The sequence below is a fragment of the Pseudorasbora parva genome, chromosome 23, assembly GCF_024679245.1.
Source record: "Pseudorasbora parva isolate DD20220531a chromosome 23, ASM2467924v1, whole genome shotgun sequence".
Classification (NCBI taxonomy): Eukaryota; Metazoa; Chordata; class Actinopteri; order Cypriniformes; family Gobionidae; genus Pseudorasbora; species Pseudorasbora parva.
This window is the reverse complement of record NC_090194.1, coordinates 7276476-7292096: the sequence shown is the minus strand read 5'-3', so window position 1 is coordinate 7292096 and position 15621 is coordinate 7276476. Positions and strand designations below refer to the sequence as shown.

The 15621-nt window shown below is 36.3% G+C and overlaps 1 protein-coding gene across 3 annotated transcripts in view; it reads left to right on the top strand.

Moving 5' to 3' along the window:
- Positions 1–15621, top strand: part of frem2a (FRAS1 related extracellular matrix 2a) — an 87697-nt gene that overhangs the window by 49891 nt on the left and 22185 nt on the right. For all 3 annotated transcript variants that reach the window (XM_067433485.1, XM_067433484.1, XM_067433486.1), the window contains exons 7-9: positions 12463–12612; positions 14146–14355; positions 15414–15611. In XM_067433485.1, coding sequence (XP_067289586.1) covers positions 12463–12612; positions 14146–14355; positions 15414–15611 — 558 coding nt within the window. The remainder of the gene's footprint in view (positions 1–12462; positions 12613–14145; positions 14356–15413; positions 15612–15621) is intronic.

The following is a 15621-nucleotide window of genomic DNA, read 5'->3' as shown; positions in this document are numbered from 1 at the left end:
ATTTTCCGCATTATCGGCATCTCCGAATGTCAGAATTTGTCAAATTTTGGATGAATAAATCAAAAGTAGGTCAGTACACTTAAATCACATCGTGATATGGACTAGTGTCTGTAAAAATTAATCGGCAAGAAGATTATTTGAATCCTGCTAATTCTGTGTGTTTCTGTGTGAATGAATGAATGACGCAGATATATGTTTATAACACACACAAAGCACGCATGATGCCTGTAGTGTTATATGTATGATGACATTAACACACATACTTCTCTATAACTGCTCTGAGAGTCACTTCATGAACATTTTACCGTTTAATTTAAGAAAAACTAGTCATATCACATACACAGAAACTTCAAAATCTTCACAGCAACCAGTCAAAATAAAAGTTTGGTTTAACTTGTGACAGAAATATATTACTATTGTATAGCACTATGTATTACTGTATTGCTATTTTACAATGCATATGTTAATGTAATGCTACAACTACTAATAATAACAACATTAAAATAAATATTTTTTCTTCCAGGTTTTAATTTGAACAGTAAACCTCTGTTGTGCAGCACTGTGTTTGATGAGGCAATTTTACAATTCAGTCTGTGAACCATACAGATTAGAGCTATTCACAGTCCATATCATGCTCAGACAGATATGTTTTTGTTAGTTTAACACGCAGTGGTATTTAAGGAGCAATTTATTTTTCTCCAAATGATTTTATAGCGACTGAATTTTCGTGTCTCATGCGCATACGGCAGCCAGCGGATGAACCCAGAATAGACACAATGCACATGTAAATGGGCAACACTGAAGTTTGCACTGGAGTCTCTTTCTCCCCCAGCGTTATGAGTCCTGAAATCACAGATAAAGTTGAGTTATTCCAAAGCCTTCTTTCCTCAAAGCAAGAGAATTAATTATTTTTCTGCGGAAAGCGACGGATTTCTGTTCTTTTATCTCTGTTTTGCTGTTATTATGGCACCTCTCAAAAGTTTTCTGAGGGAAATAGGAGCTGTTGGCTTAGCCCACCTCAGACAGAAAGCGTGAAATTGCACTCAGGAGAGAGCTGGAAGGGATAGAGTTCATCCTTTGGCTTACTATCACTAGGAAACTATACATTAACATATGTGTACATACCGCTATGTCTCTGTATCCCTGTGCTGCTCGAATGTGGATTAACGGTAATTCCCATGTGACACGAAGGTAAAAGCTTTCATCAAGTTAAGTTCAGTTGAGCGTGCTGCGTTTTGTACACATGACAAATAGTGTTTATTAAAGCGCAAATAGTGTGTGTGCATGTGCGTGTGTGTGTGTGTGTGTGTGTGTGCGTTTAAGATAGTGAGCGTGTAATTAGTGGATGTTCTTGGCGCTTTGTTTTGGCATGTCTTTTTGACTCTTTATCTTCCTTTTAAAACCTCTCGTTCTCATACACAAACAGTACACCTCAGGCTACTGAAGTTTTTTCTGGGGCAATCCTCTTGTCTGTGGTACAAATATCCTAAGGGTATTAGATCGTATCTCACTCTGTTTGAGGCCGTTATCAGTAAATCTGGGCTAAAACCACCAAAACATCAATCAGCAGCGTGCAATAGCAAAACACTCCTTAAATTAAAGGTTAGAGCTGCAAATGAGTGCATCATTTCAACCAATTGTGATTATTTATGCTTAACGTAGAGATTACAAGGCTCCTAAAGGCTTTTAAGCATTTATTATAAGAAAAGTCTAATTTAATATTTGTCTTTAATTAATCCAGAACATAAGATACAATATCAAAAATACAATATTCTGTATGCTGTATCAAGATGAGAGCTTAAAGCTCCACTGTGTGATATTTTCCCCCATCTAGCGGTGTAAAGGTATATGACCATCCAGTGAATAATAGTTTCTGTTCCTCTCAATTCTGATTTCGTTTTAACTCCTATGGTGGCCGATTTAGTCCAAGATTAACATGGCAACCCCCCTCTTCACATTCGACACGGTGCCATTGAGTGTTAAAATGCAAAAGGCGAAGCCTGAATTTACGGGTATGTCCCTCTTTGGCTAATGTACTTTCAAGATGGAGGGGCAACATGGCGACCGGCATTCGTACCCCTCACCCGTATGTATTTTCAATGGCATATTATAAACTTACGAGAATACTTTATTACTTGAAAGAAGTAAATTTACATTAATGAGCAAATATATTTTTGAAAGAACTAAGTGTTTTTAGCTAAAAATAAACTAAAAAAGTTACCAAGTGTAGCTTTAAAACTAAGTGAGCTACTTACTAAAACATTTTAAGACATCGTATTACAGCATCACAAGGTAGGAAGCTTTTATTCTGCCCTCTAAAATACCTCATTTATACAGGTCCTTCTCAAAAAATTAGCATATGTTATAAAAGTTCATTATTCTCCATAATGTAATGATAAAAATTAAACTTTCATATATTTTAGATTCATTGCAAACCAACTGAAATATTTCAGTTTGTATTGTTTTATTCTGATGATTTTGGCATACAGCTCATGAAAACCCAAAATTCCTATCTCAAAATTTTTTGCGAGGTGCGATGCAAGTGTTTTTTGCTAGTTTCAGCTCGCAGTTCTCATTGTCACGTCCACCGCCAAGTTTATTTAAATAGCAAATGCACTTACGCCCAACAGAAACATGGTCAAAAGTCAATAGCTCAGTGTTTTTTTGTTATTTAAAGTCTGTGTTAGTATGTGCCTATAGGCGGACAGTGTGAGTACACTCTGCTTATTACACCCACAAAGATGCATGCACAAATATTTTAAATATTAAAAATAAAAGGATTTCTCTCTGGAAAAGCAATCTCTCCCCTCGCAAATTCCGCCATGTAAATAGCAAATCCTCTATGATGCAAGCACAGCTGGCTTTTAAAGGGAATGGGAGACTCTGATTGGCTGATTGACACGCTATGCTCAAAACACACCCATGACTCTTTCCCCGCCAGTATTTTTTTAAAAAGTTGTCAGCCACCTCCATTCAGAATGATTATCAAACACAGATGGAGTAGATCGAGTCCAATGCTTGCACAGTCCTGTAGATCGATCCACATTTCATTCAGTAACATTAGATATTTTTGATTCATATGCTGTTTAATGATGATGATCACGTTATTTTATATATGCATATGATTATAAACATGCGATCGCTTGTTTTACTGCGTCTTCCTCGTGTGTGTTTTGATCAGGAGATTCAGTACTCCTTCAGAAGATGTGTAATAGCGCCCCCTAGCGTCTGACAGTGACAGGAAGCGTTTTCTCTCAAATAACGGAAAATTCCATTTTAAGGGACTATAGGTACAACCCTTTTGGACCATGCCTCTGGCGCTGACCATTTTTTTCCATCATTAAACTAGCAAAAGTTGATTCGGACGCGCCGCTTCAGACGTGAATTCAGCTTTACCATCACAGGAATATATTACATTTTAACATATGTTATAATAGACAACAGTTCTTTTAAATTTTAATAATATTTCACAACATGTAAAATGTTTTTACTGTCTTTTTGATGAAATAAATGCCGCCTTGGTGAACATAAGACACTTCTTTCACATCATAAGACCTTCTATTTAATATTCGTTTTATTAAACGATCATTGCTTCATTGGTTTAGCATCATGGCAAATTCATTCTTTCTTTTAACTTCTTTCAAAAAAGCGACATTCTGTGCGAGATACTGAAAAACAGCAAGACATGCGTCTGTGTGTGAGAAGAGGGTTGTTTCTGCATTCTTTCGATTTGAAATGCTGACTGTGAATAGTAATAATGAAATTCTGTATGAAATTCTACATACCTCCTAAATCGGCATCATCCTGTTCTCCTCAGTTCCTCTATTTCTCTCCTGTGAGCACACACTTGCAGATACCTACGCATGAATTATTGATCTGGTGGCCCTAGTTGGGCTGCTCAAGTAGGTTGTGTCTCATTTCTGTTTTTATTTTTCTGCCTATCTTTCTGTCTAAGATTTCAGAACAGAGTCAAGAAAGTTTATGAAATTTAGGCTATTTGTGGTATCATTTAGATGAATGTGGAATGGTTAACTACTCTGCTGGAGTGATTTTTATCTCTCCATCTGCAAAGCAGAGCACCTTCCCCCAATTGATCAGACGCTATGAGGAAAAAGTGTGTGTGTGTGTGTGTGTGTGTGTGTGTGTGTGTGTGTGTGTGTGTGTGTGTGTGGCAGGAGTTTGCAGGTAAACAGACAAAGGTTGACTCCCTCAGGCAATGCAGGAATGATTTTTATCTCCGAATGCTGGAGAGAAGATCTCAACAAGCGAGGAAAAGAAGGTCAAAAATACAGCTGACAAGTCGGCCCAAAACTCAATTACTCTCTCTCAGTTGTGTGTATGTGTGCTAAACATGAGAGCTGGTTTGACGCAGCCTCTGTATGAGATAAACAGTGTTGGGAAGTAACTAAATCTTGCGAATAAACTAGAATTTTTTCAGTTGCGTGACAGTAGTTCAGCTGTTTTTTTAAAGCGGTGTCTCTCTCTCTCCGAGAGCTAATGAACTGCATCAAAACAAACAAGGTCCGGATGCTGAGCTCAGTGTTGTTTGGCTAGCAGCGACTGAATACACTGCAGATCAAAACTGAAGAGATGTTCTGCTGCAGAGATAAAGAGCACAACTAAAACTACTGGAAAGAGTCAAACATAGCCAGACTGCAGGATATTCTGGCTACTTATACTGTAAATCAAGTGGTCTCGTTCTGTTTGTGTAAAATGATGGCCACACTTTAAATTTGGCTAGGATTGGGAATGTAAAATATGGTCATGCGGAATAAGGCATTATTAATATGTGTTTTATAAGTACTAATAAACAGCTAATATCCTAGTAATATGCATGCTAATAAGCAACTAGTTAACTCTTTCCCCGCCAGCATTTAAAAAAAAAAAAGTTGCCAGCCAGCGCCAGGGTTTTTGACAATTTTCACAAAAATGTTATTGAAATAAAATAAAATAAAAATTATTCTAGCTTCATGCATTCCTTTTTTATCAACACTTAAATATGGGCAAGTTTCCTAAAAAAAGCTAAATTATGAACAAAAAGCTGAGAAAATCACGTTTTTGTGAAAGACTGTATCCAGATCAGGTTCAGAACGATTATCAAACACAGATGGAGTAGATTAAGTCCAATACTTGCACATTCCTGTAGATCGATCCACATTTCATTCAGTAACATTAGATATATTTGATTCATATGCTGTTTAATGATGATGATCACGTTATTTTATATATGCATATGATTATAAACATGCGATCGCTTGTTTTACTGCGTCTTCCTCGTGTGTGTTTTGATCAGGAGATTCAGTACTCCTTCAGAAAATGCGTAATAGCGCCCCCTAGCGTCTGACAGTGAAAACATGGAAACCAGGAAAATTCAGTTTTTGGTGGGGAAAGAGTTAATAGTAAGAATTAGACCAAAATGTTACCAAAATGACCAATGATAGGTTACTGGAATCAAGATTTTAAAACATACTTGCAAAAGAAAATGAAAAAAACATGGTCGTGGTCTTTGTTAAAGGTATCCAGAAAACACTGGAAAACAGCAGAAAATGTGTGTAGAATTTTCATTGTGCGTGATTTTTGTTTTTGTAAAGACATTAATTATTATTAATTTATTAATAAATAAATCAATTATTCAGTAAGAAAACATTAACATACATTTTTAATTAAATTTATCAACGAATCTTGGGGAAAAAAGATGTAAAGAAAAACAACTTTCTAAAACAAGGATGAAAATAATAAATGTTTCTTGAGCACCAAATCAGCATATTAGAATGATTTCTGAAGGGTCACGTGACTGGAGTAATGATGCTGAACATTCAGCTTTGCATCACAGGAATAAATTACATAGGAAAATATATTAAAATACACAACAGTTGTTTAAGTTGTAATAATATTTAAGAATATTACTGTTTTTTAGTACACTGTATTTTTGATCAAATAGATGCAGCCTTGGTGAGAAAAACAGACATCTTTCAAAAACAAAAATATATCAGAGACGTCAATTTGATGTATGTATTTTCAACTAGAAAGATCATTTGCATGTCTGCAAAAAGTCCCCAAAATGTTATTATATTATATTATATTATATTATATTATATTATATTATATTATATTATATTATATTATATTATATTATATTATATTATATTATATTATTTTATATTATATTATATATTTATTATATTGACAGCTTTACAATTTGCTCACACAACAGTTTTCAGCCAATCCCCAGAGCTATAAATAACATCAAGTTAAAGTACTTTCCGATGGCTTAAAATTAATATAATATAATATAATATAATATAATATAATATAATATAATATAATATAATATAATATAATATAATATAATATAATATAATATAATATAAAGTATAGCAATGCACACATACAAATGTTTTGGGTCTGTAATATTATTTTAATGTTCATGAACTCTTATGCCCACTAAGGATGCATTTTTTAAATAAAATCAGTAATCAAAAACAGTAATATTGTGAAATATTATTGCAATTTAAGATAATTGTTTTCTATTTGAAAACATTTTTAAATGTACTGTACTCGTGATGGCAAAGCTGAATTTTCAGCTTCAGTCTTCAGTCACACGATCCTTCAGAAATCATTCTAATATACTGATTTACTGCTCGAGAAACATTTCTTACCGCTGTTGCAAATGCAGTTGTGTTGGTTTATGTTTGTGTGCAGTATGCATCAGACGGTCCGTGAATGGACTGTGAGAGGTCTGTACGTGTGCCGCCTGAGGCTGAGACCGTCCGACAACCAGAGATTAATGTTCGACATGATGCTTTCTGCTCAGCGTTGTTTGTATGATAGTATAGCCCTGGGTGGAGGTGTAGAATATGAGAAAATGTCTGTTTGGAGGAAGTGTTTCTGCAGCGGCACCTGTCTATAGTTTGAAATTCATGTCTGACAGCATGCGTGTCTGTATGACAGATGTTCATAGTCGGAGAATGGCAAATGTTTATGTCTAGAGAAACTCAAATATTAGCACACAACATGGCACGCACATTAACATTAAATAAGGTAAATCACCCCCTCGTGCGTTAGCTCTCACACACGCGAATTTCAGAACACAGCATGAAGATGCCCCCCGAACCATAAATCATCAAGAACTGTCGCACACTGAGCTGAAGTGGAGTTCTCAGTCAGCAGTATCAGCAGCATCAGAGAGCCAGCTGTCTGAAGAAATGCTTTGTGCTGTTTCCTGTTCTGTCATTTATTGTGTGGAATGTACACACAGGTATCATTGCTTACATCAATCTGTCAGCACTAAATCAGTGCATCTGAAGCCTCGGGGCATAAAGACTGCCTCTGCATTAGTAAACCACCTGTGTAGCTCCAGACTAAATCAATACTTCCTTTAATGCTCAGATGTGGAGAGTGGACCAGAGCTCACATGCTGTTATGTGTTATATATACGAAGAAGTTTATGTTGGTTCATTTATTATTTTTATTGGTTTTGAAACTCTACCATGGTTGTATTATAGTTTTTTAGTTTAAGAGAAAATAAAATATTACTGTTAAATACAGCATCCATCCAACCATCTTAATGATAGTCCATCCATCCATCCATCCATCCATCCATCCATCCATCCATCCATCCATCCATCCATCCATCCATCCATCTGTCTTTCTGATGGTCCATCCATCCGTCTGTCTGTCCCATCCGTCGTCCGTCTTTCTGATGGTTCATCCATTCATCCATCCATCCATTAGTCTTTTTTAATGGTTTATCCATCCTTCCATCCATCAGTCAGTCTTTCTGAATGTTCATCCATCTATCCGTCTGTCTGGCTTTCTGGTTTTTCTTTCATCCATCCAAGAAATGCAAATTTAAGAAATGAATACTTTTATTCAAATGTATTTAATGCACTCATTAAATTTATCAGTATGGCAGTAATGGCTTTTAGATTGTTACAAAACATTTATATTTCTATCAAATGATTTCTAATAAATTCTGTTCTTCTGAACTTTCTATTAATCCTGAATAAAATTAATTGTAAACTTGTGACTTAAAACTTTGAAAAACTTTGAAAAATATCTTAATGAAAGATAAAGATGAAAGAAATAAAGATATTGTTTATATACACACTTTTGCATGTTGTGTATTTTTATGATTATTGTAGTAAAATAATCCTTTTTGAATTAGATTGAATTTTTTTTCTTTTTTTCCTATTACTATAGTATTTAGTTTCTAAAGGCTTTTTATCTAGGGGAAAAAAAATCACAACAAATATTATATTTTACATTATAGAAACAGCAGTGTCCATTTATTTCACCACAGAATTGATGGTTTACTTGTGATTTAGTATGGTTAATATGCAAGAAAGTCATAAAGAAACATGTCAAAAACTCCCTTTTGATGTGTCTTTTCAGAATCAATTCCTTGTTAACCATAATTTCTCCCTTGAGGTGTAAAAATACCTTGTTTTTGACAGATAGAACTAAATACAGCACAAATCTCAATGCTTCACACCTCCTTTTCATACTTAGCTTTCTCAAAGATGTTTCACAAAGCTGTCAAGTACTGCATAAACACATCTGCACTCCATGCTACCGACAGACACGCTAGCGAGTTCAAACATGAATTTTCACAACCGGAGAACACACAGACTTTTTATCTATTACCTGAAGCTTTAAAAAAGCGCTGACAGACTCGTGCCGGAGAGCTGGCTTCCGGAAATAGAAATGACGTGCTGAGGTTTTGATTGGAACAGGACATCTCAGGGTAGACAGCCGCCAATATTTGCCAAATATGATAAAGGTTTTAAATGAACACAAGCTAGTTTTCATAATTGGAATATGGCTCTAACGGTGCTAATGAAAATGTGTCTTTCTAATCGAAACTGTTTGTTTGGACACCTTGATATGGATTATCCCCATGTTTCTATATCCATACAGATTTGATAATTAGCTGTTTTGTCTAATTGTATCTTCATAAAATGTAATCTTGTGCAAGTTTGCTCTCTGTGGTGCAAATGTCGTCACTCATCTGCTTTGTGCATGAATCATTCCTCATTAGCCCTACTGGGTATGATAACGCTCGGATGATTCAGCACAGTTCAAATATGCTGTGATAAGCCCTGACTGGGTCTGCTGGAAGCTTCTGTCTGTGTATCAACATATAATGCAGTGTGATATTTTACCCTGAGGGGCTTTAACCTTCAGCTTCACCCTTCGTATCATGCGGCTCTGAATATTTCAACACTCTAATTCTTTTTTAATGCTTCCCATCATTTTCAAAAATTGAATCATTTTAAGACATCTTAACCATGAATAGTATTCTTTCTTTTGATTTTTTTTAATCTGGCATGATTTTTGATCGGCAAACAATACAATTTAAAAAAAAGGGAACAATCTCGTAATAACAACCCACAACGCCCTAGCAACCAACTCATTTGCTAAATATTTTAGCATCTTTTGCATAGGCAATTTCAAAAGAATGTAAAACATATAATCTTATTGTGAGTGTTTTAAATTAAGCACTGACACACAGAAATTATGGATAGTTGCATATTTTAGGGCCTTACATTTAATAAAATTACCTTTAATTTGATTCTCATTTCAGTTTTAGTATTTTTGTTTTCGTACTTCTACTCAAAAGAAAATTAGAAATGTTGCCTTGGCTAATAAACTGAATATTAATTTCATGAGGACTTTAACTAAAACCATTAAAAACATATTTATAATTGAAATAGAATGTTTGTTTTTCCATCAAATTTTTTTATTCTATTTTATTTAAGCTCAATTTCAATTATAAATATGTTTTTAATGGTTTTAGTTAAAGTCCTCATGAAATTAATATTTAAGTTGTTTGGCTTTTAGTATGAATATATTAGCTGTACTGTCACCCATCCATCCATCCAAAATGAAAGCAATTTGGAACAACAGCAACTTAGCCACAGAAGTGATAGGCCATGTAAAATCAAAGAGTGGGGTCAGCGCATGCTGAGGTGCACAGAGCACACAAGTCGCCAACTTTCTGTAGAGTCAATAGCTACAGACCTCCAAACTTTGTCTGGCCTTCCGATTAGCTCAAGAACAGTGTGTCGAGAGCTTCATGGAATGGGTTTCCATGGCTGAGCAGCATCCAAGCCTTACATCACCAAGTGCAATGCAAAGTTCCGGATGCAGTGGTGTAAAGGCGGGCGTACACTGTGCAAATTCGGACACTCGGGAGGTTGTGAGATATTGCTGACACTATGAGTCGGTTCATTTCATAATCGCATCAAATCATCTGGTACACGGCATGACTGTTTGCACCGCGAGCCGGCAGCAATCACAAGAGCTTTTGTGCTAAAAACAGAGACTGGAGCTTCAATGTTGCTGCCATAGCTTCAGATAAAAAAAAAAAAAAAAATTGTGTGCAAATGATTTGTTTAAAAGCAGAGAACAGTAGCCATGCCTTTCAGAGGGAGTGTGTGTGTGTGTGTGTGTGTGTGTGTGTGTGTGTGTGTGTGTGTGTGTGTGTGTGTGTGTGTGTGTGTGTGTGTGTGTGTGCTGTATGGTTGCAGCCACTGAGCTATAGCCTAATAATACTCATAGATTGAGCCTATGTGATGTGGTTGTGCAATAGGGGACAGCCATACGCTGGTGAAAATCGGGCCAACTCCCCAAATTTTTTAAACATGCTTAAAAATTATCGTGAGGTCGGGAGGTGCTCGTAACGTGCTCAGCTCGTTTCATATGTCCTCTCCCACGCATTGAGCCAAGACCATACGAGCAACCACAATGTCCACCCGATTTCTCCTGAGAGAAAAAAACGCCTGCGAGCCGGCTTAAAGCACGCCACCACTGGAGTGTGGAGACATGTTTTCTGGGGTCAAAATATGTCAGTGCCACTGCTGAAATCTATTGCGTACATGCGTATATAACTGTGGATACAGTCAACTTGCTCTTGAACATGTTTTGACTGTTCCAATATGGTGGATGGAGACGCTTTTGAACTATGCCGGTACATTTGGTCTGTTAATTCTGACAGATAAAAAACTATCTATAAAAACTTAGATCAGGGTAAATATTTATACTTTGTGTGCTAATGAACATGAATCCTTTCATAATAAACCCTGTAATTTGTGACCTTATGTTTGGAGTGTGATCTGAAAAGAGAGGTTACAATCATTTCTTTGTAAGTGGCTTCCTGTAGATGATGTGAGATGACAGCTGTTGAATCCTCGCAGGGACCTCTGCTCTTAGACACCGCGGGTGAGAAAAACAGAAACCTCAATGCAACACAAGATGTCAGTTTGTTGTCATGGAGACCGGCGTCCACTGTTCAGTCAGCAAACCGAACAGTAGTGTTGAGATGGTGGAGCTGGTGGTTATGAAATAGAGCTGGTTTGAGCTATCGTACACCGTTTATTACTTGGTAGGAGGTTGATTTACTATTCAGTACATGATTTATTCAAGGGCTTTTCTCAAGCTTTACAATTAAATGCAAATAATGAGATGTTCTCATATGCCACAGAATAAACTGGAGGAAGGTTGAGTTTTAGGGTTGGTACATGTGGTTTAATTTCAATAATTGTAATCATCAGGGTTCCCGCAGTCATGGAATACATATCTGGAAATATAATAAAAAATAAAATTAAAAAGTCTAATTTAAAAAAAGTGTTAAAGGTCATGGAGAATTCATTAAAAATGTATGTAATGAATAAAACTTTAAAGTTATGTTTTGCTCTAAAATACTTTTTAAACTGGTTTGGTGTTGCTTTTTTGTAACTGTGAACATTAACGGTAACACTTTTGAACATTATATTTAGTTGGGCTTTACATGGCTTACATATTTTCATCCTTCATATAAAAGAAAATATATTATCCAATATCATAACTAAATAAAGTAATAAAAAATTATAATATAATAGCATTAAACATAAATGAACATGTACATTTAGCAATAAAATTAAATAGAGAAAAAAAAAAAACGGGGGAAAAAAAAAACGGGCCAAGCCCAAAATGGCTTAACCGCAAATTATTGGTTAGGAAATTAGCAAACATTTAAGCAAATGCACTACTTAAAAAGGCATTGCTGTCTCAGAAAAAATAAAAAAAATAAAAATTTCTGTCATCATTTACCCCCCCCCCCCCCCCACCAGTTGTTCCAAACCTATTCAAGTTTCTTTGTTCTGCTGAACACAAAAGAAGATATTTTGAAGAATGTTTGTTGCAAGGCAGATAGAGCAACCATTCACTACCATAGTAGGGAAAAATAATGAAGATTTAATTAAAGATTTAATCTAAAGATGAATGTTCCTGCTCAAATTTGCCCTGTTCAGAGTCCAGATTTGAACCCTATAGTGAATATTTAGTCTCACATTAAACTCAAGTAAATAAAATAATTTAACATTTCTGTGTTTTGAGTGCTTTTCATATTTGAAGAATGTAAGTCATGGAATAATTATGGGTATTCATTGTCCATGGAAATGTTCTGTTTATTCCCCACAGCTCCTGTGTTCTACTTCGACAGTCAGGAGTATCACATCGATGAGAGCGATGGTCATGTTGAAGTTCGTGTGTGGAGGACAGGGACGGATCTCTCGAAAAAAGCTACAGTGACCGTGAGATCCCGCAAAACGGATCCTGTTTCTGCTGAGGGTGAGTGATAACGTTGGAACTTTTTTTCCCCATCCTCAACCAGCGTTGTTACTCGTTTCATATAGAATGCAGACCGTCATAACAGAGGATATTTACATATAAAAGCCTTAGGGACAGATTTGCTAACAGCTTGTGCCAGCGCAAACCCCTTTTTCGTTCTTTCAGATGAATGCAATTAGAGTTATATAAAAAAATGGCTAATCCAAGCATTATAATGGCAGGTAATACAGATGCCGGTCTGTCGGAAGCTAGATTTTTACTTTATAATATGTTAAATATGGATATTTTTCTTACACAAATCCATCTGTTCATGTCAGAAGGCATTTATTAACCCTCTGGAACTGTATGGATCACTTTAATGATAGATGGATGCACTTTTTTGGGCTTCAAATTTTATGCTCCTATTCACTGCCATTATAATGATTAGAAGAGCTATGACATTTTTAAAATAACTCTGACTGTATTCCTTTGAAAGAAGAATGTCACATACACCTAGGATGGCTTGAGGATGAGTAAATCATGGGGTTATTTTCATTTTTGGGTGAACTATCCCTTAAAGCCATTTTTCGTCTGTGTTGTTAGTAGATCACATGCACCTTATTATCATCGGCTCAGCTTGTTCGCAACCCTGCGTGAATTTGCGCTGCTCTTGAAAGATATGTTGGTCATTATGGATATGTTCTGGAGAAGTTCTCTTTAATGTGTAAATCACCCACAGAACTTTGCACTCCCATCAGAATTTTTATGGGATGGTGTTTTTTTCCTGTTTAGTAATCCTGGCCCTTAAATGTAAATGGACTGCATTTATATAGCGCTTTTAACAGACCCTATGGCCATCCGCTTTATGGCGCTTTACATTTTTGCCTCACATTCACCCATTCATACACATGTAAGGCACCATCCAGCTCGTCGGGAGCAGCTGGGGTTAGGTGTCTTGCTCAAGGACACCTTGACACTTGGTCAGGTGGAACCGGGGATCGAACCACCAACCTTTTGGTTTGTAGACAACCTACATAAACCACTGAGCCACTGTAATTCAATATAATTAACGGTCAGTGAAACTCAATGCAAGACTAAATTATGTCTGTTTGGGTGAGGAAATCTGTCTTATGTTTTAAAAATGAAATGCTTAATATTTGTATAAGTATAGTTTCTTGTAAGTATATTTTCTTGTATCTTCATTCCTTTCTTCCTACAAACATATGAACTGCAATATGCTGAACAGTAAGAAGTTAGTGTTATTGACTGTTTTGGCTTAGTCCTTGAACAAGGGATGCGTAGCATCAAAGATGCAGTTAAAGGCTCTCGGCAAAGCTGAAATAATTTTTAAAAAAAAACTCTGTTCATCGGAGTCCTCTGTGCAGGCAACCCAAACTTAGCTATAAGTTCTATGCCGTATATTGATCCCTCGAAAAAGCAGAAACAGCAGTCTCTGAGAGGATTAATCGAAAGTGAAAATCCTGCGCATCTGCGATTAAATACCGCCTGACCTCTTTCTGACTTTAACCTTATTTCTGTGTGTTCATCCACTAGCGGGGGTAGACTATGTGGGAATCAGCAGAAACGTGGACTTTGCACCGGGTGTGAGCATGCAGATGGTCAGAGTCATCATCTTGGATGACCTAGGCCAGCCCGTTCTGGAAGGAACGGAGAGATTTGAGCTTATTCTCCGGATGCCCTCCAACGGAATTCTGGGAGATCCAGCAACAGTCACGATCTTTATCAACGACTCCATTTCAGACTGTGAGTATTTTTGAAGATTTTTTCTAACAAATTTGTGACTGACACATACACACACACACACACACACACACACACACACACACACACACACACACACACACACACAGACAGACAAACCTAATATGAGTGCTTCTATAATTGGAGATACATTTTGCAATGAAAAAGATTAAACCTGTTCACTAGCAGAAATTCTTTCCAGTATTCTTATTGAAAATATATTACATTTTAATAATTCAGTGCTTTTTTTAACTTACATGTTTTTAATGTGTGCCAAAATTTATGGTTTAATTTAAGATTTACGTTATTTTGAAACAATTATTGTATTGTTGTAGGAAAGTTACTATTTAGGGCTTTTATAAATTAAATATTAACAAAAGTAAAATATACATATATTTTTTTTTATACCAAATGTACCTGCAGTTATAGGATCTCCCACATATAAGTACTTTTCATGCCTGAAATAGTTAACCCTTGTTTAGTATTTTACACTAATAATACTTGACCACGGTTTATCACTTATTCCTGGGCATGCATAATCTGAAGTTTCATACATACTGTACATTCATAAACCCTGGATTAACATCCTTATTTGCATATTTACTGTGGCAGTTTTATTATGATGTGTGCAGCATGCATTAAGGCTCTAGCGTTGCTCATCCTCATATTATACATTGCCGACTGTACTATCAATGTTTTCCTGAGTATACTATAGGTAAGAATAAAAAAAGTTATGCTTTTTCCATCGTTATTTGCAATTTTTCAACTGTTGAGACCATGCAACACATGTTGTTTCTATGACTGTCCAAAGCATGTGAACACAAGGCATGTGATTGGGCATCTGTTGCCAAGCATTCTAAAACCGCATTGTTTCACATATTTTGCACCGCAATGCAGAGTTAACACAAGCAGTCCTAAACCTGCTCCAGAGCAAAGTGTGAAACGTTTCTCTACCCAGGGTTAAAGCCGGGTGACCCACGTATTACTAGTTTTGGTCTATGATACAGACAGAGGTAAATTGTTGTATTAGAGCATCTGGATTTGACTATTCTTTTTTTCAGTGCCAAAGGTGCAGTTTAAACAGGCTGTCATGACCAAAGAGGAGAGTGAAGGTCACATCGCCGCAGTGGTACACCGCAGCGGAGACATCAGACACAAGTCCACTGTACGTTGCTACACCCGGCAAGGCTCTGCTCAGGTGGTGTCCGACTTTGAAGAGAGACCCAACACTGATGTGTCCATCGTGACTTTCTTGCCTGGTAAATAACC